Raw genomic sequence first — 22,966 nt, 5'->3', positions numbered from 1 at the left:
CGAAATTTAATAGTTAATAAAAGTTACCCGGAAGAATCGTCGAAAAAGTGTGCAGAACTTTTTCAATCTCCTACTGCGAGCGACCGCGAAGAAAATCCGGAAGCGCCTTTCGCTTATAAATTTGCCAGTTCAAGTGAGCTAAAGAAATCTCATCAAAACGAAGAAAATTTTGATACTACACCTAAAGATATAGTAAATTCTACTTTGCAAGATTCTTTTTACAAAAGGCACACAGAATATCTGGATTCTTGCACTAATAAAAGTAAAAAAAAATTATTTTTTGAAGATCCAGATCACTCTAAACAAGATTTGAATAACATTGATACTTTATTAATAAGATCCAAAAATATTGAGCCCGAGAAAAGTCCACCTTTTGAATCTAATTTAGATTTCCAAGCTTTGGTCCACAATAATGTTAAAAATGATAGTACAAATATAATCGGGGAACATTCTCTTTCCAATTATCAAACTTCTTTTAATATCGAGTCTATAAAATGCAGTATGCAATCCTCAATATGCGAAGTTGAGGAACTTATTAGAAAGGTGTTTAAATTTTTTGTTTTTTTATAATAACTATTAGATTATCGCGTATTGTATTAAAAATTTTTTTTTTTAATTATTTTGTTCATGATAATTTTTAAGGCTTTATTAATTTTTTTTCTTTATTTTCTATTAATAGTAATTTATCTATAAATCAGTTACATATTTATATATATACAATATTTTAGAGTAGAGCTGTTGAAGATGATTGCAACAAATTTCGGAGCGATCAACTTTACCGAATTTTTTCCTTAAAAAAACTTGAAAGTGATTTACTAAAATGTGAACTTGATCTTATAGTTTCAAATTTGCGTTTAGAAAATTTAGAAGAAATAAGTAATAATTATAATAATAGTGCAGAATAAGTTTTAGTTTAAGTATATGCTTAATTATATCTGAATCATTTTCTACTACAATTGAATTTTCCACTTTATTTTTTTCTACTTTAGAAAAAATAATATTCAAAGTAGGTTTTCCACTACACCAAATTTTACAATTTGACGAAAATAGTGCTTGCTGTTCGTGCAAACTAAACATAATAAAAGTTAAATTTAGTTTATTTTTATTAGCTCTTTAAAGTTGTTACATAATTTAATAATTAGTTGATTCTAACAAAAACTTTTTATTTTTTAAGGCTTTATAATTTTCAAACAAAAAATCTATAATTGAACTTTGAACATTTAAAAAAGTATTTGGTTTTAGTAAATCAAAAAGTTTTACTGCGAAAGTTGTTACATTATATAGCTGCTAGTAAAATTCCGATGTTGCGCTATTGTATGCCTTGGAATTTAAAAGTGATAAACCAAATTTTACTTTCCAAAAAACCAAAAGTTAACAAAAGAGAAAGTGTTTGACTTTATTAATTAAATAATAATAAAAAATTAAGCGCGCGCAATTTGTTCGGGAAAAGCTGAGGCCGGATTAACCACTTCTGTGTAAGGCTCAAGAATTTCCAGATCTTCTTTTGGTTCGTGAATCTTAACAACATCAGGCAAAGGCTTAACGGGACAGCCGGGAAACTCGCCTTTAGAGTTAGTAGGCAGCATAACTTTTACTTTGATACCCAAAACACCTTGGCGTAACTTAATATGTCTGACGGCAAAGTCTACATAATCGTTGCAGGGTTGACCAGAATGTATCATTAAGCCATCTACGAATTTCATAGATTTGGCTCGCTGGGCTCTGAGTTTACCAGAAACAACTATTTCGCAGCCTTTAGCACCAGATTCCATTATAGCTCGCAAAACGCCGTAGCAGGCACGACGGACTGATAATCCATTATATAATTTATAACGGAGAGATTCACACTGCGCAATAGCGCAGAGCCCGCGATTAGGTATTTTTTGAACTAACAAACTAATAGACTCTGGCTCAAAACGAAAACGCTTCTGAATTACTGTAGTAAGTTCTAAAATCCTTCGTGCTTTTTCACCTATTGTATAAAAAAATTTTAAAAAAAGCTTTAATATTTCAAAGTTCCTTAAGGTAAAAAAAAAAGACCCAAAACGTCCTGAGTACGAGTAGCCAAGATGATAATTTCAATTTTGTGGGTGGACTTGCGAACTTCGCAACCAGAATAACCAGCTTCGGCTAACTCACGAGTAAAAAATTCATTTAATTCAGCAAAGAACACCCCATCGAGAACGAACTAATATATAAATAGTAAACATGACGACGTTCAATGTCTAAGGTAAAAAAAGTAAGAAAAAAGAGTATGTTCGCGAACTCAATGATAATAATAGCATATACTGGTTTCAAACCTTTTTCTTTTTGCTTAAGTTTCTATTAAACAAGGAAAGAGACATGACTCTCGTCAATCCAGCAAAAATACAAAGTAAAGGAGAAGGTAATGCAAGTATGAATATAAATTTTATATCAACTTTGGAGCTCTACAAGCACGTGAGATAGAGCTAAAAAATGTGCTACTTTTTATTTTTTCAAAAGGTTGTTAATAGCAATAATACAAATTACAAGAAATTGCTTCTTTTCATATATAATAAAAGATTTATTTAAAAGTTTAGGTAATTCGCTTGTAATTTTTTGCAGAAGTTAGGGAAAATATTTCTGTCTAAATTATTCCACTAAAGTCAATTTCATATTTTTGGTGTTAACTACTTTACTTATACCACCAATTTATTATTTATCAACAAATTGTGGGGTAGATATTATGTTAAAGTACTGTAGCAAGCAATTTTGAAAAGATAGCTATAGCCGATTAAAAAAAACACTTATATTTATATTACTTTAGAATAAAAATAGTTCGTAGTTAAGAGAATTAAAAGGCTATCGAACGCATTACTCAACTTATTTATTTCTGTTTAATAATATACAACCTAATACAACTTAAGCATCCAGTTAGATATACCTTTTATAACTACAGGTCAGTTTAAAATAGAATTTTTAATTATAATTATTATTTTTTTATTAAATAAATTGTGCACGGTTTAACTTTTTTTACAGAATTTTTGATCGCTTTTAAAGTTTCTGAACCCACATTTAAGTTTTTTTTAATAAACGTCGTTTATATCTCCTTTTTTTTTTTTACATTATTGAAACTAATTTAATAATGCATCAGTTTGGAAACTCCTAATTGTACAAAGTATAGTTTTCTTTGTTTAAACTAAAAGGCTCCGTAATTTATGAGCGAGTTACTACACACCCACTTTAAACGAATTAGCCCAAAATGGTAATACTGCCACTACTTTTAAAAAAAAAGTATTGCTAGGGCTAAAATGGTTATTTATTACAGTAGCTTTCGGGTAAAAGAGTCTTAAAGCCTGTTTAAATTCTGTATAACATTTTTTATTTATTGATTTACCATTGGGAAATCAAAAGAACGCCTTTTCCTAATAATGCTTCTGTTTTTAAAGTTCTCGTCACAATCTAACGATTTTTACACAAGACTCCAATGAAACTGTTATAATTTTGTAAGCGAGAAAATATAGTTATGTAATATAAACCTTTTTCTACTTTCAAGGCTATAAACTTGAATTGTAACTTAATTTTAAAAAGCAGTCTCTAGTTTTTTTTTTTATACTATACATTATATTTCTAAATATTTTAATATATATTATATATACTCTTAAGTTTATGTAGAACTATTAATAGAACTGTTTAATTGAGGTGAGCGCATACTTCTTACTAATAGTTTTTCAACATATAGTAGTCTTCTTCCTTTCTTTTTTAATCTGTCAGCTGTAATACGTTAGCTATTAGTAAATACTATTAAGATTTTAAGAAAAACGGGTCTAATTTAATAATTAGGAAAACTTTGTACCTTAATATAATTAGATGAAGGCTACACCTTAAAAAAAAGCATATTTATAACTTCAGAAGTTTTTTAAACTGAGATTAAGGTTTATTGTTTTTTTAATTTTCATTCGCAAAATTTTTATTATTCTATAAGCTAAGTATAGGAAGCACTTCGCGGTGGTGCTTTTTTTACTTTCGAGTATTGCTACTAAATGTGAAGAATTCCTAATAGGATTTTACAAAAAGAATTACTGTTTTCTTTAATGCAATCCGCTGTTTTCTTAATAAATATTTATATAATTTTTCCTACTAAATTGCAACTAACATTTGAAAATAACTTTATTTTCATGCAGTACTCTAAGTTACATTTTTCTTCTAATGTCAATCTTGTTACTTCAACTCTTTATCCTATTTAGAGTTATATATCCATTACAAATTCGATATTTTCCTGGGAAATTCATTCTATGTTAAAATAAAAATTATAATTTCTTATAGTAAAAGTTTGCGTTAATGTTAGTAAAAAGCACTGCAATATATCTTTTTGTTTATAGTTTTATTTCTTTTCGTTACTACTTTTAATTAAAATTGTCTATGTAGCTTTGTGCCTTTCATTTAAATTTCATAAATTATTCGAATCTAATAACCCTTTTGATGGGTAAACTCTAATAAAGAAAATTATAGAAAAGCTTTACTGTAAAGTTAGTTTAAATTTAACTACTATAATTTGTGGAAATTTTCATTTATATATATAAATATTACCGTGATTATCTAGCAAATAATGTTCTATTCTTTTTTCTGCGTAAAATACTATTTATGTTTCATACAAAGCTTTTCAAGGAATAATAAAATCCTAAACTTATTGCTATTGTATAATTCCTCAGTCGCTTATAATAAATTGAAATATTGTTCATGTGTCATATTCTCTTCTTTACTTTAAAGGGCCTAAACTAAAATTTAGTGAAATATTTTACTTCAGTCAGGAAACTGAAAAAAAAAATACATATTATCATTGTAGTATCCTCTCAGTGCGAATGAATCACTAGTTTTATATTAAAACATTCAGTGTACACTTAAATTAAGAATTAGCAACAAAGTTTTTGACCATCATAAACTTTTACAAGTTCATGAATTTAGTTCATCTTCCAGAACTTATATTATGGTTTCTATGACGGACTTAAGGGATGTTAAGAACTTGTCTTCCATAAAATGTTTACAGCAAGCGAGGAGATATGTTAGGTTCAGCTTTACTTAACATCGTGGAGTTAATAAACATTAGAATAAAAGTTTTTATTCTTTCCTTTTATTATAGCTTTTTTTTCTGTTAACTCAGTTTTGTACTTATCTTTATATAATGTGGTCTCTTTACTTTATTTTCCTTCGTTAAGATTTACGAGCAGTCCTCCAGTTTCATAGCTAGCAACTGTAATAGAAGGAGCTAAAGATGAGATTAAGTCTAGGTTTGCTTTACATCGTGTAGTTTATATATAATAAGATAAAAAAGCGGCCCTTCGGTTTCAATGCTGACTCTTTCAAAAGAAGAAGTTAAGATGGGTAAAAGAAATGGTAAATTTTATATTATATAGTTTAAAACTCCCAATTTACTGTATAGAATTCCTTCTTTTTTTAAAAAAGATAGGCATTATACCTTTGAAAAATAGGGATTGAGATCTGCATTTACAAAAATTGGAGCTCAACATTGATCTTCCTTGACAACTTTTAGTTTTATTTACTAAAAAAAAAAAAGTATACATTCCCTGTAATTTTTAAATTTCGGGGCACTTAATACATTTTTGAGCATTTTTTAATATCGCAAACTTTAATAATAGGTTTATAAATTAAATGAAACAGCGAAATTTGTAGTTACTAAAACATTATTGAAACTAATTTTTTATCAACTACTATGCTCATATACTTTTCTCCACACTACACAAACCGAATTTTAACTAAATTTTAAATACTCATGATAATTTTGTTACTATTATTGTTTAACTTAGAAAGTTTTGCGAGTAATAAATTAAAGGTTTTGTACTTAAAATTTTAACTTGTATACGCACAGATTAAAGATTCATTATCAAATCCTTTTTAAGTTAGTTTAATATTAATTTAAAGCTAAAATTTCTAATTTTTACCGATAGAATATTATAAATGAACACCTCGAGCAAGCAAACCTTTATATTTTCAACACACATAGAACTCTACTTCGCCTAACAACGAGACGCTCACTGTCACTAACTTAAGTTACTTCCCCCATATATTTAAGTTAAGTTCCCTTTAATTATTTTGCAATTTACTAACTTTAAACAATTTATAATTATATTTAACTTTCCAAAAAAATAGTTTTAAAAATCGAACCAACCTCCCAATTTACTAGTTCTGATAAGTTTGAGGAGAAAGTTTCTTGAATTTCTATCATTAGTTGTAAACTTCTACTAAAACGAGAGTTAAATATTTGTTTTTATCAGCAATGTCAACGTTGAATCCTTCCAAAGATTTAAAAGATAAAGTCTCCTGTTTAATAAAAAAATTAGAAACAGCAGAAAATGATCAGCTGTTAGTTAACGTCCTATCGGAAAGTAAATTGTTATCCTCTAATATTTGTTAACTCTTTAACGTACGCCTTTATTGATTACAGTACTTTATAAATTTTATAATTTATCAATAACGTTAAGTTTGGTAAGTGTGCCTTCAATAACATGCACGTATATACAATGAATTGAGCAATTGTTTTAATTGTAATTCTTAATTTATTGTAACAGTGTTTAATGATGAAACGCTTGAAGGCTCCAGTATAGCAAAGTCATTATTTTACTTTACTGAGAAGTATATTAACTTCTTGTCCTTCGACGTGGCGAATCATATAATCCAGAACGTTGAAAGGCGAGACCATTTTGATGATGTTGTAAGTATTTAACTTTTGTAATCGTGCAATTAATATATTTTTTTTCTTTTGCAAAAGAAATTTATTACAACTGGTATTTCGTAGACTCTACTACTTAAATTAAGATTATCCGAACTTTTCTTCTCGCAGAACCGCTATGAGCTGGCTCTTGGCAGCCTGCATTCCCTAAAATTAGATTTGAGTAGGTAGATTTTATTATTTTCTTATACTCTTGTTTGTGAAATTTATTGTGGAAGCCCTCCAATTTTTTTCGGGAAAAAATTGACTATTGCTTATAACATATTAAAGTGGATCTTAGCTTTTTATTTTGCTTTTTTTTTTTTTAATAATTTATGTATATATATTTTCCGTTAAGTATTACTTTGTAGATATAAGATTGGAAGCATTCAAACTTTTGCCTAGTTAAAATTGTGATTACAGCTCTTCTAAAATTAATTTTACTTTCGATTAAAGCTTATTAACTTTCTTTGGTTTTTTCTTTATGGTTCTTGTGGTTATAATTTTACGTAGGCACCTGCATTCAAATCTTTTTAATGATAATTTTTTGTTTATTTTTAGCAATAATCTTGCTCACTGGAAGTTTAAAGTTATCTTGCAGAAATGTAAATTAAATTTTTTGCTTAATAATAGTTCTGAGGCTTATCACGTTCTTCAAACGCAGGCAAGGTATTCCTGGCTTTTTTTTTATAATCACTATTTTACTAGTCTTTTAACTAACTATAGTCAACTGAATTTAAACATCTTTTTATAGGTAGTTACTTAATAGTCTTATTTAATTGTATTAAAAAGTGTGTAGAAAATCTTTTAAACAATTAGTTCTTTCAATAGAGTACTATAAAGAAGTTTAACGGTTTTATTTAAACTGATTATCATATTTTTCATATGTATACCATTTATTTTTATATATATATGTTTTATTAAGTATTCCCTACTTTTACTATTTTAGTTTTTACGTTTTCCGTTTAATTGAGCTTTTGTACCTTATTAGGCCTCTAAAGAAGTGGCTAGTTGACAAACAATCTATCGTTCAGTATAACTTTTTAGAGGCGAAGAGTTTATATGCAGTGGGAAAATATTTGGAAGCTGCTAATTTGTGCCTACCATTATTAACCGAAGAAAATATTACCGAAGAACAGAGACTTTTTGTGCTAGAGTGCGCTACGGCCTGCTCGGTGTTAGCTTCCGTAGGAGAGCGTAAGAAGAGCTTGCTTTCAGTCCTATATAAGCTGGGACAGTGTAGGAGTACAATATTATTTAAACTCCTGGAAAGGATGTAATATTAAAATTTACTACGCAATTTTTTTAAAGAAGTATTACACTTTATAATAAATTTTTACCTGTTTATAGGTACTTGGATCAGTTAATAACTTTTGAAGAGAGAAGTTACTTTTTGGAATTTAAAAAAATCCAACTTGCAACTTTGCTGGCGGAAGGTACTTCCAATTCTTATTAAATGCGCTTTTGAAAATATACATTCTTTAATGGTTAGAGTGGCAAACAGCGTTGACTCGAGCCATACTTGAACACAATCTTTGCACTATATCAAAATTTTGCAGTCAAGTCCGAATATCTTGGCTGGGTGTCACGCTTGGAATAACCTCTGAAAAGGTACACCTTTTTGTGTTTTTTTAAAGCGTTCTACATATAATTATGTACTATTACAATATGCGTTTAATTTTTCTTTCAAGGCTGAAGAGCTCACAGCTACAATGGTTATAAACAAGCAAATAAAAGGTTGTATTGATCAAGCTAACGATGTCATTATTTTTGGTATGGGTTGTATATTTTAATGTTTAAATTTTTTATAACTTAGAGAAACTAGTTTCCTTAGATGAAAAAAACTGTAGTGAAAATTCAAGCATCGACATGAAACATGACCTTTTAAACAAAATAATTGGCAAAATAGAGGAGCGACACCCGAAATGGTTCCAGTTGAAAACTCAAAATTTTGACTGTAGCCTTAATTTTTAATTTTTTTTAAATTTCGGTTTAAATATTACCAGTTTTAAGACTATTTTATTTTTGTGATTCGTTTACTTAATAAAAATTTACTACAATTTTAAGCATTAAAAAAAAAAGGAGAAGGGTCAAAAGACTGCGCGTTGCCTGGCACAGCACGTGCTTGTTTTCTTTGATTTATTACATATTTATTAAGCATTTGAAAAGTGTCATTTATATTTTTATACAAAAAAAATTTCTGTTACGCCTTTTTTCTTTCAAAGTGCATCTTGATTTTTAGAGTCGCTGCAGTCCATACTAATAATGGATACGGCAGCGTAAATATTAGTATAAACCATTTCGCTTAACAAAACCTGCAATTTTTATAAAGCAGGGTAGTCAATTATTTGCATTTTAAACCTATAATAAAAAAAAGTTATAGAGTGTTAATTATTAATTTAAAGAAATTTACGCAAAAACTAAAAATTGATAATTATTTTTTTACTTTTAAATGAGGATAACAAGTTCTCAGGATGGCGATGAATCAGATCCTGTTTTAATTTTAGCGGTAGTAAAAAAATTTAATTAGAGAGTATGACTGTTTACCTCATTTTTAATAAAGTGACGTTTTCTTATTAAAGGCATGAACTGCTTTAGCCACACCTTGCAACTTTCAAAAATCTCTTTTGAGTACCAGTGCGAAGGATTTAGACCCTTTGTTTTAGTTCTGGATCTAGTGAGATCTAGTGCTGAATAAGCCACTATAGATGCAGGAAATCTATTATATTCAATAGACATGATCCCAAACGTAATTAGCTCCATTGCTATGGAAAAAAAGGGTAGCGCGTTAGAGATTAGTATATTTTAATTAGAATTAGAAACCTTTATTGTAATCGCTTAGTTGACGAGGATTTAATTCAAATTTTTCTTTTAAGTATTGTTCGTTATCGAGTAGAGCAAAGGATTCTCCTATATTGGACTTCAGGCAGGCTATAACCCATGAAGCTGACGTGGGCGTTATTAAGTTCCAGGAGAGCATCTTTTTATAAATAAATTGAAGTTTTGAGTAGGGAATAATTTATAATTTATATTCAGTTTCTCGCATACTTATTTTTTAATAAATATAGAATTATAATTGCACTTTTAGCAACGCAAAAATTAAAAAAATTTTAAAAAATATTTTATAGTTATACGAGTAGTATAACGCATAAATTACATTCTTTAAAAAAGGTATTTTCATTTATACGTTTTTTTTAAAAAAAAATTAAAGTTATACAATTACCGTGCATTCCGCACGAATTTATTTTTAAAAAAACACAAATTTATAATTATAAAGTATTACGCACAAAGTTATATTATTTTTTTGAAAATTTAAAATATACAATTAGCGTTACGCACGAATATATATTTCTAAAAAAATATTTTCATCAACGTGTACGAAATATATTTTTAAAAATATAGATTTACAATATTACTTCAACATCGCGCACGAATTATATCCTTTACGTAGAATATAATTTATAATAATACCTTCGGCACTACGCACGATTTAATTTTCTAAAAACGTATTGTTTTATAACTATTAATTCAGCCCCACGCAAAATTAGCTTTTTTTAAAAAAAACACATTGTTTCTCGCAAAAACTAAAAAAAATATAAGTTTATAAATATATTCCGCGTCACGCGCACCTTAAATTTTTAAAAAATAAAAAGAATGGAGTATTCTTTTAACAAGACATATGCAAATTATTCCTATATAAGTTTAGTATTCTGTTTATACCTTAACCATCACTCATAAAATATATTTTTAGTAAAAAAAATTTCATATTATACATTTAGCATCACGCACTCCAGTTTAATCACAGCTTCAGTGGTACAGGCCCCTAAAGTTAATCCCGCTAACTTGCTAGGAGGCAGGGGCTTTAGTTCTTGGAATTTGCAGGCAAGAGAAAGAGCTGAAGTGCCTGTTTATTATATTTTAGTACTTTTTTGCAACAGATTTTAAAATGTAAAAAATATATACAACACGGAAACCATAAAGTTGCAAGACTGAAGTATCCACGTTGCATTCACAACTCATGACTCGATCAAAAATGTTCACCGCTAAAAAAAAAGTTTCTGATTGAAGTCTGTGTTCTAAACAAACCTTTAAAAAAAAAATTGTTAGCTAAAACAAAAATAAAAATAAATTATTTAAATTATTCGCACTTCGCTCAGCCATTCAACTAGTATTTCTCGGTATTCTGTCTTTAAGCTTGGATGTTGGAGGAAGTAGTTAAGCGAGGGCTGCGTTTTTTTCTCTTTTTGAAACCACCACAGCCATTCCTTTGATGATTATAAATATTGGAAATTACATATCAATAAGCAAAAGTTGTATAGAATCTCAGTAATATATAAATGTAAAAAACAGTGAAACCTGGTATTCTGCAGATTCCGAACATATACAAATTACTTCATGATTAAGTGAAACACACAAGCAGTTGTAAGTCACGCTATTGGGAACTTCATTAAAAGGGCCAATAGTTTCATTGGCTGTACTGCTATTAATACAGTTTTCTTTTAAACTAATTCTATGTTTGTTTTTAAGTTGAGCTTTATTAGTAAACTTTCTCTGCCCTTTGGATTTTTTTTTGAAAAACTTAGTAACCATTTCGCCACAAGGATTGATTTCAAAACTGGAATTTGTTTTTGAAAGTTTCTGTAAAACAGAGTTGTCGCAATTTTCAAAGTATTTATTTTCAGAAAGTACCTTAAAAATATATAAAAAGGGCATACATGATAAGAAAAGTCTACTTTTATTAAAATATGTTTTGCTATAAAGTATAAGTATATATAAGTAGTAACAAGTTTTCTTAACTTTTTTTTTTAGTTAATATAAAATAATTATTAAAATTTAAATATATGGGGACATAGAAGCGGTGTATATATAATGGTTGTAATTCCAGTTCATAAAAATTAAGATGGGAATTATTCAACAGCGAGTAGTGAAAAGAGAAATTAAGATGTGTTGGGCTACAAGACAGTATTTTTACAACTTTGACGGTAATATTAAAAGTTTTCAAGTACATACGCAATAATATTAAATAGTCTGATATGCTATATTTTTAGGAAGAGAGCTATAAAATTTATCTAGTTAATAGCCAAAACTTTCGACTATACAAACCGTTTTACTTCCAATTGTCTTGGAATTTAAAGTCAATTTAGTCTTTACTAAGGAAGCCATGTTTTCTATTTCTTTAATAACTGTAATTTTAAAAAATACATATATTATGAGCATAAGAACAGTACCTTAACGCAAGAAACTACAAAGCAGAATAGATTTACCAGAAAAGCAGACAGGAAAATAGGTATTTATAGTTATTCGTGGCCTTGCACGGTATTTTCCCTCCAAAATAATCATAATATTAACTCAACGACTTTTAAAAGCGCTTAAAATATGAGTGCAGCGCTACAACAAATATAAATTTTATTACTATCTTGGCTCTTTCCCAAAAAACGGCGCCAAGTTCTCAGATCAAGATTAAGTATACTATCGGCGCTGCCCAACCGAATGCGAAGCTTTTTATTTTAAAATTGGATCTGGGAGGTCCAACTTTGTCAGTGTGGGTATGTAGTCTACTGTAAAACACCTAAATTACCTTTATATATTTCTTATTATAATTAATATGGTCCTAAAACGTTAGCATAAAAAGCAGTAAAAATATTATCTTATAATTATAAGTATACTGAAATTGTCTTGACCATTTTTTAATAACTTTAAACATTAGCTTCATTAATATTGGCAGTTAGCAATATAGCCGATCATATTATGCCCATCTGTTAAATTATATTTCCTTAAAGTTTTGTAAGCGAAATAATACTATATAATGACAAATTTAATATGCCTAATGCGTGATAGTCTGAATTGCTTACGGCTTCACTAAATAGGTATCTTTTTTAAAAAACCGACGTAGTTGACACGCCTTTGCTTTATGTATAAAAGATATAGACTTCATCTATGTTATGTTTGATGCTGCGTATGCAACTCTACATATTTTATATCTTTCCGTTAAAAAAGGCTACAAATATATAGCAGTATTTACGGAGTAACACCTATATACTTGCGCTTGTTTTCTTTGCAGCTACTTACCTTAGTTTTGCTTAGAATATTGTGGTAAAGTTACCTACTTGCTTTCAGCGTTTTATAGTTAGAAGCAAATTCGACATCCATAAAGTTCTGTGGTTTGACTTGGTCTCTTTCTACCAACTTAAGAGTAAAGTTTAAAAATCTCGTAAAAACTGCGAAAGATAAAGTGAGCGTACTGAGACCATTATTAATTCCAACGATAATTCACAAAACCAATTTCGTTAGTTATAAAAAGTTATATGTTCCGTTCACTGTTTCATATTAGTAAAAACTATTTTGTGAACTACAAGGTACTGTTTTAGCTGCAAATAATTACACTATTTTTAGAAAAAATTTAACTGTTTCAAATATACTATATTTATAATCTTGTAGATTTTAGGTGTGCAACCTTAGCCTATAGCTTTTATATAAAAATTTTAGAAGCTTGTGGAATTTATAATAATAATTTTAATGTTATGCTGTAATATTATACAGAGTAAAGTTAAAAAGTTTAACTCTTTAGGTGAAGAGAATAATTTTTTTTAATTAAAGTTTTAAAGTCACATTAACAAAGATAGTTTTAAGCATACAATTTTTTATTTTGAAAAGGGATGGGGTTATTATTTAGTTTCATAGAGAGTAGTAAGTCCCGGGCAAAAAGAACAAAGCAGTGCAATTTAAGAGCTGGTATATCTATATTTGGGGAAGAGAAAAGAGTCAGTTATAAAGTTTTATTTAGTTATAATAATTAAGTCGTTCTAGTATTTTCTTAACAAAACTTATAATAGAGTTAGAAATAAAATATATATAACAAACATTCAAACGAAAGCTAGAGAATTCCCTAACGCAAGTTGCAACTTTTTGAAATAGGTTTTTCTTGTACATTTTTTTAAAAAAGCTATTAATTTTCAGGAACATGAAAATTAACTTTTTGGACAGAAAGCAATTTTACAAAAAACTGGCGAAATTTTTAAAAATTAATAAATTTGTCTAACTTTTCGGCACTTATATTTGCAACAAAAGAATTTCCTCTGAAATTATAATATTTAATAACTTTAAATCTTAAACTATACACAAATATATATACATCAAGCAAAAAAAAATTGTCGGATTCAGTAAGTACTAAGAAAAAAACCTATAAGTACGTTTTAACGGGTATACGCTCAATAAAAAACAAATTGTAAAACTCTACTTAATTAAAAAGGTATTATTATTTTTTTAAAAATATTAAAACAAACCGATTATATAATATATTTTAAAATTTGAAATAAAATTAATTAGAGCCTTTCTTAACTCAAGTTGCTAAAACTTTTACTATCCAAAATTGCTTCATAGTTTGAATTGAACTTAATTTAAAAATTCGTTATGGACGTTTATATACAAAAAAAGCTGAGTGCTTCTATTTCTATAGTTTATTATTCCACGGAAAGTTAGCCCAACGACACTTAAAGAGTATAACTTATTTTTATCTTCTTAATAAATCATAGAGCCATTTTTAAAATAAAGCAGAAAATATTATTTGTACTTATAAACTTTAATTTAACTGTTTCTTATTATTTATAAATTTAACTCTAATAATGCAGTTTACACAGTAATAACATGAAACCAGTTCAGCTAAAACTATATGAATATAAATTTAATGACTTTTTTTGGCGTAAAGAGCGAGTTGATATCTATACTTGCATTCAATTTTGAGCTTTAAAGATAACTTCCCCTGGTAAAGAAATAGTATACTTCCATACAAAAGCGAGAGTTTTTTTTAAAGCTAATATTAAAGATTTTGATTGCCTTTTATTGTTATTAAAAGATGGAAACTCTAGTTCTCCAGTTAAAAGTCTTATGTAAGTGTTTGTGTTAGTGGGTATCTGAATAAGTAATTCGATCAAGCTATTATTATGCAATCGTTTTTTATATACAGAATCTTCAATCTATTATTTACTTTAAAGTAAGGATATACCAAGGAGGTATCAGTTAGAATATATTATAACCAAAACTCGTGAGTGGCATTTCGATGAGGTTAAAGAATTTTAAGGGAATATTTTTTAATAATATTAATATTATATAAGGCGATAGACAAGTTTTTGGTGTATTTATATTATTTTTTTAAAAAAAAATTATTTTCTTTATTTTTTTACTTTCATAAACTTTTATAATATTTTATATAATGCTCGCCTCTTTTCCTGGTTCTTGGGACCGAATGCTCGATAGTTAGTATTATAGTACACAACATAAGCTGCGCAAATACATTAGTTTTGTTTTTAGTGGAATAATAATTTTTATCGGTTTTACTATATTTAGTATCGCCAATATTTTTTTAAGGTTTGTTTTTAAATGAACAAGCCATACTGTGCATTACTATAATAAATAAAACTGGTAAAATAATTTTTGAAAAAGGCCCTGGTTATAACGATGAAGTAACTTTTTGTATCTAATTTTATTGCTTTATAGTAAAAATCTAAATTTTAATCTTTACTTCCCTTTTATTATTGAAGCTATCGGAAATTGTCTAAATATTATATAAGCAACACTCTTTCTTTGTTTCTAGTCAATTAAAAAAGTATATAAAGAATATTTTTAGGGTATATCTTTTCTCTGGTGAATTAATTATTATATATATTTTAGCACTTTTATGAAAATTTTTCAGAATTATTTGACGATTGTGACGAGAATATTACTGGTTTAATATATAAAAATGAAAAATATATTATCACAACTAAAACTGTAAACAGGTATTGACTCTTTAATATTAATTCTTTTTTCTTCCTTATGGGTGTATCGTGTTTTATACTAATTGCTAAATTATATACTTAACTATCTTTTCTTAATATGAAAATTATTTAAAAATTATAATAGCAGTATTTGCGCTTTTGAAACGAATACTAAAAAGTTTATACTATAACGAAATATTATGCTAACAAATAATAACAAAAACTTAATAATAAAAGATGATTTATGATAATAATATGAAAAATCTTTTTTGATTTTTATTAGATTAAAAAAATATATATATTTTTTAACTCTATATTATTTCTGGTTTTACTACTTGATTTTAAAAAATAAAGATTATACGCGGTCGGCCAAGTAAATAAAAAGCAGAGACTTTTTGCGGCCCTTACGTGGATTGGAATTCTTATTGTACTGTACAAGCAAGAAAATCTCTTTGAGTCACGCTGCTTGCGCCATGAAATAGAACAACTTTGTAGCCGAATTGGCTAAATTTTTATTAATATATTTTGCTTTAATAAAAATTTACAAATCCTTTTCAATTATATATTATTCAACTTAACCTTGCTTTAGCTTCATTAAAGCTTTTAGTTAAAAAGAAATATAAATTTGGATTATGCTAAACTGAGCAGTTCGCATGTATTTTTTATATAAAATTAACTTTCATAGATCTTCCTTTAGTGTAATTCATGCCTACCAAAAAAAAAGTTTTATACTCAAGATAACTTTCAAAAGAGAAATATTTTTTATGCAGAAAAGAATTTTTTTCTCCACGTTTTGTAATCCCCTTTTTCCTTGCAACAAGTATTTTATATTTTTAAAGCGATGGCAACTCTATTATTTAACATTATTTTTTTAAAAAAAGGTTGAAAAGCTAAATTAAAGCATAAAATTTTAAAAAAAAAGATAGGAGTAAAGAAGATGGGAAGTGCACCTTGTTAAAAATGAAAAAAACTGCTAATATCAAGAATATTAGTTTCAGTATGTTTTGAATACTCTTAAAAGAAAATAAATTTAATGTGTAAACCCTAAAAATTGTACGCATAAGATTACTTCACAGCTGTAAAAAAGTAATTATTTAAAGCAAAGACTCTTTATTATTGGTGGCAATAATCCTTATTTAAGGGAAATCAAAAAAAACACCAGAACTTTATTTTTATTATAATAAAAAAACTCTAGTATTATTCAAATCTAAAAATTCTAAGCAATTTGAACAATATGCTTTTTAAGGAAAATACTTTTAACATGCACGAAAGCAAACATAAATTCTTTATGCCTCTCGGTTAATTAAGCCTAGCACTCCTACTATAGTTATAGTACAAAAATCGAGCCTGCCAGTTTTTTTGGGTTGATCCTTACTTTTACGATGTAATAAGTATAATATCAAAACTGAAACGAAGCTTTATTAAATTTTACTAGCTTTAAACAACTAATAAATTTGGTCAATGCTGAAAAGTGAAGAGATACAAAAAGAGAGAAAATAGTTATATAGTAGTATGTAGAAAAAACTAACGTTTATTCGGAAGAAAGTTTTACATTTTAATATTTCTTTAAACCCTTTAACTAGTAAGAACGTAATAATTATACATATATAAAAGTTTTATTAAAAAAACTGTTCTGCTTTTTAACATTTATTATTTAACTTTTTAATATTATATAGTGCTTTAAAAAAAAGTTATTTATAGGATATTTACTTTAAAATTTACTTCTTCTGGAGTTGTGTACTTGAAACTTTAAGGCTTCCACACTTTTTTTTTTTCCTGTGCTTAAGTACCATGTAATAAGTAAATGTAAATTTTCCTATAACAAATAAATTTTCAAAAGTAATAATAATATTCTTTGTCTATCCAATATTACTACTTTTGAATTATTTTACTTGTAGATATACTTTTTTCAAGAATAATACGAAACAAAACTGCTTATAATTTTTACTTTATTCCTTTTTTATACTTTAATTTTATACTTTCCTCCCAATCTTCTTTACTACATTTATACAAATTCATTGCAAGTTGAGCGCCGAGAAGAGGAGAATTGACTTAATTAACATTAATAATAAATAAGTAAAAAAATATTATTGAAATTACTATTAGAAACGTCGAAATTTAAAAATTTCTTTGCAAGAAATTGAAGAGATGGGAACTTGGCGTTTGAGGAGATTTTAAATTTTTTAAAATTTGAAGTATCTCGTGTCAGTTTTTTAGGATGAGTATATAAAAGAGCCTGTAGTGTAATATTAATAGAAAATTTTATAAATTAAAAAATAATAAATATAAAAGAAAGTAAATTTAAAAAAAATTTTAAAATCAAATTTATATAAAAAAATAAAAAATAGGTCGAAGAATGCTAAAACTAAATGAAAAGTCTTAAAAAACTTTATATGTTCACTTGTTAAAATTATATTTATACGACTTTATATACAATTGTTTTAAATTTTATTTTTAATGTAAAAATAAAATGAAAATATAATTTTAATAATAAAAATTAATATTAATAAACAGTCACCACTATGATTATAAGTAAAAAACTGCTGTTAAATTAATAACTACAAAAGTTGGGACGCATATAATTTAATGAGAACCCGCCAAATTAAAAGCCAGTTTTTTAGCGCATAAACACACTATATATACCGCCTAATCCCCAATCCACGCAGAACTTTACAGAAGTTAGCCCGCGCTCATGATACTAACCATGAAGAATACACAGATAAGAGATAAAGGCCCAACTCATGCTCCACGGGACCGATGAAGAACCTTTGAGCATCAGTGCACTACTTCAATATAGTAAAAAAATGATATTTTTTTAATTTGGCAAGTAATTATTAAATTTAGTTTTTTAAAATTTAATGTCGAGGATTTTTAGTATAGCACAAAAATACTTGCGAAAAAGCTATAAATTTGAGTGGTGTCATTCTTAGCTAAACAAAGGCGACCTTCAGTTTTAAGTTAAAGTCAATAAATAAGGTATAATAAATCACAAAATCCCGTAAATAAACTTAAAATAAATTTTTTTAATATTTAAATATTGTAAAAAAGGATTATTTTAAAAATTTTAAAGAAAAGATAGAAATTTATTAAAAAGATATTAGCAACCTTAAACACGCGCTTTATAAAGTGACCGATTACAACGCGATTTACTAGTAGAAGGCAGACTTCCTTATGTACTGACGAAAATTCAGGTGCTTTATATTTGGTAAAAAATAAATAAATACATATTATAAAAATAGTTAATGGTAATAGATGTTATATAATAAAAAATAATTAATTACATATTATAAAAATAATTAATAGTAATGGAAATTATATAATATGATTATAAAAAATAAGTGTAAAACATAAAGAGAAAAGTAATATTATCTATAAACCATAATAAATTTCTATATACATTTTAAACGAAAAGTAATTATATAAAAAATATAAACTAAAATATATTTGATAAACTACAATAAATAAAGTTTAAAAAAGGATAATAAATTGTATTCTTTTTGATAAAGAAACACTAAAAATATACCGCTCTTCAAATCTTTTGGAGTTACCGAGCGATAATCAGTAACCCAACTCACTGGTTTAACGAAACTATCATAAACGCAATTCCCAAAATAATTGACGACGGCTACCCTGGCAAGTTCACTTTTCTCTCCTGCCGGCCCCACGCCGACATATTGGCAATCAATTGCAATATGTTTAGTAAGGCTTAAATTAAAAACATATATATGAATTTTTAACAAACAGAAAATGTTTTATTATACCCTTTGAAATCTCCACTAACTAACAAGTTTTTCAAGGGAGCAGAAATAGGTGTCTCAGGCGTTTTTTTAGTAATTGAAAGTATAAAAGGGTTTTTTAATTTTAGTTTAGTCTGCAAAAATAAAAAGGGAGTAAAATATAAATAGTTTAAACTGCCAAACAGGATTCCACTATTTAAAATAATAAAACTTGTGAAATGAGAAAATAAATTTAACTTACTTTAGAAAGTTGTAACCAATTTTGAGAAACAGGCCCCTTGTCTATAACAAGTTTAGCCTTTTTATTTTTTTTAGAGTTTACAATACCCTCGTCTAGAGATTCCTTTCTTTTTGACGAGTGCTTAGCTACAACCTGCGCTTGCATTCCTTTTACCACAGCCTGCAACTGAGCCTTGATTTTAAATATAATTCGTTGTCTCACTAGCGGTCCGAGCTTAGCACACGAGTTAGCGACCAGTTTTGTGGTTTCACAAAATGAAGATATTCAACTCTGCGACACTATATAAATTTAAAAAGAGAAAATGTAATAAGGGGTAACAAATAACAGTTTATAAAATAACGAGACTTTGCAGATTTACAAATTTATATCTCGTCTTTACTTTTATTCTTTTAAAAGAATTATTAATAAATGTTTCTAATTACATAATTAATTAAGAATGTAATACAGCAGTTAGATCAATTTTTTTTACGTAAAGTGACTTTAAGGAGCTTGTGTGTAATTCCAGTTTGAATATTAGAATAATACACTATATAAAATTTATAAAAATTATTTCTCCTTGTAACGCTTACTGAGCAAAAGTACTATAAAAGGTCCAGTGCTCTTAATTTCTCTGCCCTCTAATTTTTTACAAGCGTAACTGTTATTTAACAATTTATTTAAATATTCTTAACAGCCCCTAAGATCGATTTATAACGTTCTTTCCTTGTCCCATTTCTGCTTAATACATACCTTTATTATAACTAAAGGAACTAAAAAAAAAATTTAACATGTGGTGCCCAACTTTAATAGTCGATTTTTAAAGTACCAAATTCTTGCAACAGCAATATAAAGAGGGCGCGGTATTCAAGCGTGGTCACCTATCGCAGTACTAACGTCGCTCTTGATGGACAGTAACAATAGTGTACATAGTAAATCCAAAGAATATTTATTAAAACAATAATTTATATTAATCTTTATGTAAACAATGTTTTACGATCTATTTAGAATTTTAAATTATCTGATATATTGGACTTCAGACCGCATTAATTTATCTAATTAAGTTATCTTTCTTTCTCGTTATTCTTTTTCATTTTTTCATTAAATTAATTTGTCTTAGGTATACATATCTATATATAAACGTAGTTCATATTTTTCTCTAGTTTTAATAGACCGAATGAGGTACCCCTAACCAAATACGACCTTTCTTGGTGGGCTTCTTGGTGGGCCCCTATATAAAAATAAATAATCATCGCTATATTGCTATTAAATAGTGACAGCGAAAGTACGTTTTCACTACTTGTTAAAGTAGTTGGCAAGATTATATTAACTGTATTAGAACCTCAAAACTCTAATTTTAGAAAAATGCTATTGATACAATGGTAAGAGTGCATGCTTTTAGACGCGAAATATGTAATCTTTGTTTGTCGTAATATGGGTCTCATAACTATAATTATCACGTGGGACAAGTTGGTAAATTTACTTTGTTATTATGCGCAAAACTAAAGCTCCTTATTGTAGTATTTTATTTATTTTTTTTAATAGAATTTCAAGTAATATTAATATTATTGCCTCAACCATAATTTTGTATACACATCTTATACAGTGCTGCTTCTTCAGTAGTCTACTTTTGATTATTAGTTATAAGTTTGTGTAAGGCTTGAGGTCCAAGGTCACTTAATTAAAAATTCTTTGCAATTTGTCGTAAATAAGAAAATTGCTATTCATGCAATTATCTTTTAGTAGTTACAAAATTATCATTGATTTATAAAATAACCCAATTATAATAATAACATAATGATTAGGTAAACACACTATTAAATTGTTAAAAAAAAATGAAGACAAGTTCGAAGTGTTTCGTGCATACAAAAAGAGCATTATTAAATCTTCCAAAAAGACTATCTTTCTACAATGCTTTGATAGATAACAATTGCCCTTTTTTCATAGTTTAATATTACCGATTTAAAACTTAATTCCTTGTTTTGTTTTTTCTTTATAATAAAATTTATATATGAACTAATTAACCAAGTTTAAATTAATTAAATACTTACTTTTGGCGTCTAACATTTTCAATTAAAAAAATAGCTTTGTCGTTAAAAACTTTTTTATTAACTTGGTAAGTACACTATTGCTTTATTGAAGAAAGTACTGAACTTTAATTTCATGTAAATAAACATGCTATAAAATTTGTTATACCTGGAAAAAAAATTTAAAACGATATGAGTTAACAACTAAATTTCTTCTAAATCTGGTTTAGATAAATAAATTAAGGCATATTAAGCTTTTTGGGTTTAAGCAATTTCTGACTAAAAGCAAAATATTCAACTTTCAAACTGTTATTTTCCGCAATTAATTATAACCTAACTTTGTTGACTTCAACCAAAAATTGGAAGAATCTTTTTGGCGCCAGATGAACCTACTTTAGCAGTGTTTGCGCCATTTTTTACGTATAAATATGAATTTACAATAGTCTTTCGGTGAGTTATTAATATATTTATTTAGAAAAGTGCTTATTAAGGAGTCGTTTATTATTAAATCAAGTATTACATTGGTAAAACGCGTTTTTGATATATTCTTTACTTTTTTGTTTCAATCTAATTCCAGATTTAAAACTTAATTAGGCTAACCTCTATGGAAGGTTACCTAACTTTATTAGTATCGCTGTCTTTTTTATTAACTATAGCTTGAAATAAACATTACTGTTTTCCTTACAGTTCGAAGGGAAATTGAATCCCTTGTCCAAAAGATAGTGAAAAATATAGGGGCCAATAAAAACATATGCATAAACACGACTTCTCCGGCGGAGCCTAAGTATTATTAATGTAGCTTTATACGCGCCCTCCCACAATTTTTCATGGCTATTTTTTTGTATTCGAGATTTGATCCGGTTGAGGGGTGGGTGCTAAATATTTATCCTCCATGGCACAATTATAGTCAATTTTCACGAACTTATTTTTTTATAAATAAAGCTATTTAAATAAGCGTCAGCCTAAAAAAATTAATTTCCTCGACTTGAGACAAACCGAACTTTTTGGGCGAATTATGTACCTAATGCCCAAAATCTATGACTTGGTTGCCTTTATTGTGAAAAATTGTTCTAACTAGTATATTAAAACTATGCGTTTAAATTTTTTTAAATGTAGATAAAGCAAGGCGGGTACCTAACCGTACGGTAGTGCGTATCTTCGAGAATATTAAAATATTATATAATAATGCAGACTTTAGAGGATTATATTATTCTGATCCTCAATATTTACATACTCAACAATGTGTGCAGGAAGTTCTTTGTGAACTTTCCAGCGCGTTGGGTGTTGCTGCTCAAGAGCTCCACGTGGTGTGGTTTTATATTCATTTATCAATTTTTGTAAGGTCCATTACACTTTATTTTTAAAATATTGTCAGGTTCTAAGGGTTTTATATAAAAGGTTTAACATATAATAGTATAATTTACTTTATTTAATACCTTTAAATTTTGAACTATCCTTAAAATTTTTAAAATTTATTTTTAGATAAAATAAAAATTAATTGAAAGCACCATTTTTATGAAAGTGACTAATTACAAATCATTTTT

At 27.3% G+C, this 22,966-nt stretch overlaps 3 protein-coding genes across 3 annotated transcripts; 1 reads left to right on the top strand and 2 right to left on the bottom strand.

Moving 5' to 3' along the window:
• Positions 1 to 1,405: 1,405 nt before the first annotated feature.
• On the bottom strand, positions 1,406 to 2,380 carry LOC135122130 (small ribosomal subunit protein uS3-like). Its single transcript, XM_064046353.1, has 3 exons — positions 2,301 to 2,380; positions 2,041 to 2,188; positions 1,406 to 1,972 (listed from the first exon to the last, which is right to left on the bottom strand). The coding sequence occupies exons 1-3, from the start codon at positions 2,343 to 2,345 to the stop codon at positions 1,422 to 1,424; spliced, it is 744 nt and encodes a 247-aa protein (XP_063902423.1). The 5' UTR covers positions 2,346 to 2,380; the 3' UTR covers positions 1,406 to 1,421.
• Positions 2,381 to 6,207: 3,827 nt separating this feature from the next.
• On the top strand, positions 6,208 to 8,662 carry LOC135122141 (uncharacterized). The gene is made up of 9 exons (XM_064046362.1): positions 6,208 to 6,365; positions 6,549 to 6,691; positions 6,776 to 6,876; positions 7,250 to 7,357; positions 7,680 to 7,964; positions 8,039 to 8,124; positions 8,181 to 8,299; positions 8,380 to 8,461; positions 8,514 to 8,662. The coding sequence occupies exons 1-9, from the start codon at positions 6,257 to 6,259 to the stop codon at positions 8,660 to 8,662; spliced, it is 1,182 nt and encodes a 393-aa protein (XP_063902432.1). The 5' UTR covers positions 6,208 to 6,256.
• Positions 8,663 to 8,883: 221 nt separating this feature from the next.
• Positions 8,884 to 11,217, bottom strand: LOC135122136 (G1/S-specific cyclin-E1-like). Its single transcript, XM_064046358.1, has 9 exons — positions 11,045 to 11,217; positions 10,837 to 10,953; positions 10,663 to 10,774; positions 10,462 to 10,592; positions 9,512 to 9,668; positions 9,236 to 9,453; positions 9,135 to 9,180; positions 9,004 to 9,049; positions 8,884 to 8,947 (listed from the first exon to the last, which is right to left on the bottom strand). The coding sequence occupies exons 3-8, from the start codon at positions 10,706 to 10,708 to the stop codon at positions 9,033 to 9,035; spliced, it is 615 nt and encodes a 204-aa protein (XP_063902428.1). The 5' UTR covers positions 10,709 to 10,774; positions 10,837 to 10,953; positions 11,045 to 11,217; the 3' UTR covers positions 8,884 to 8,947; positions 9,004 to 9,032.
• Positions 11,218 to 22,966: the final 11,749 nt, after the last annotated feature.

This window comes from Zophobas morio, unplaced genomic scaffold, assembly GCF_036711695.1.
Source record: "Zophobas morio isolate AGI-343-1 ecotype UQ-CSIRO unplaced genomic scaffold, CSIRO_AGI_Zmor_V1 ptg000896l, whole genome shotgun sequence".
Classification (NCBI taxonomy): Eukaryota; Metazoa; Arthropoda; class Insecta; order Coleoptera; family Tenebrionidae; genus Zophobas; species Zophobas morio.
Note: the sequence above shows the minus strand (reverse complement) of the source record. Positions and strands in the feature narration are given on the sequence as shown.

Coding starts and splice junctions, on each gene's coding strand:
- LOC135122136 (XM_064046358.1), bottom strand. CDS start 10,708: ATGAGTTGTGAATGCAACGTGGATACTTCAGTCTTGCAACTTTATG. Junction 10,593..10,662: donor TTCAGTCTTGCAACTTTATG/GTTTCCGTGTTG, acceptor TATAATAAACAG/GCACTTCAGCTCTTTCTCTT. Junction 9,454..9,511: donor ACTAAGCGATTACAATAAAG/GTTTCTAATTCT, acceptor TTTTTTCCATAG/CAATGGAGCTAATTACGTTT.
- LOC135122141 (XM_064046362.1), top strand. CDS start 6,257: ATGTCAACGTTGAATCCTTCCAAAGATTTAAAAGATAAAGTCTCCTGT. Junction 7,358..7,679: donor GTTCTTCAAACGCAGGCAAG/GTATTCCTGGCT, acceptor GTACCTTATTAG/GCCTCTAAAGAAGTGGCTAG. Junction 7,965..8,038: donor TTTAAACTCCTGGAAAGGAT/GTAATATTAAAA, acceptor ACCTGTTTATAG/GTACTTGGATCAGTTAATAA.
- LOC135122130 (XM_064046353.1), bottom strand. CDS start 2,345: ATGTCTCTTTCCTTGTTTAATAGAAACTTAAGCAAAAAGAAAAAG. Junction 2,189..2,300: donor ACTTAAGCAAAAAGAAAAAG/GTTTGAAACCAG, acceptor TTTATATATTAG/TTCGTTCTCGATGGGGTGTT. Junction 1,973..2,040: donor TCGTACTCAGGACGTTTTGG/GTCTTTTTTTTT, acceptor TTTATACAATAG/GTGAAAAAGCACGAAGGATT.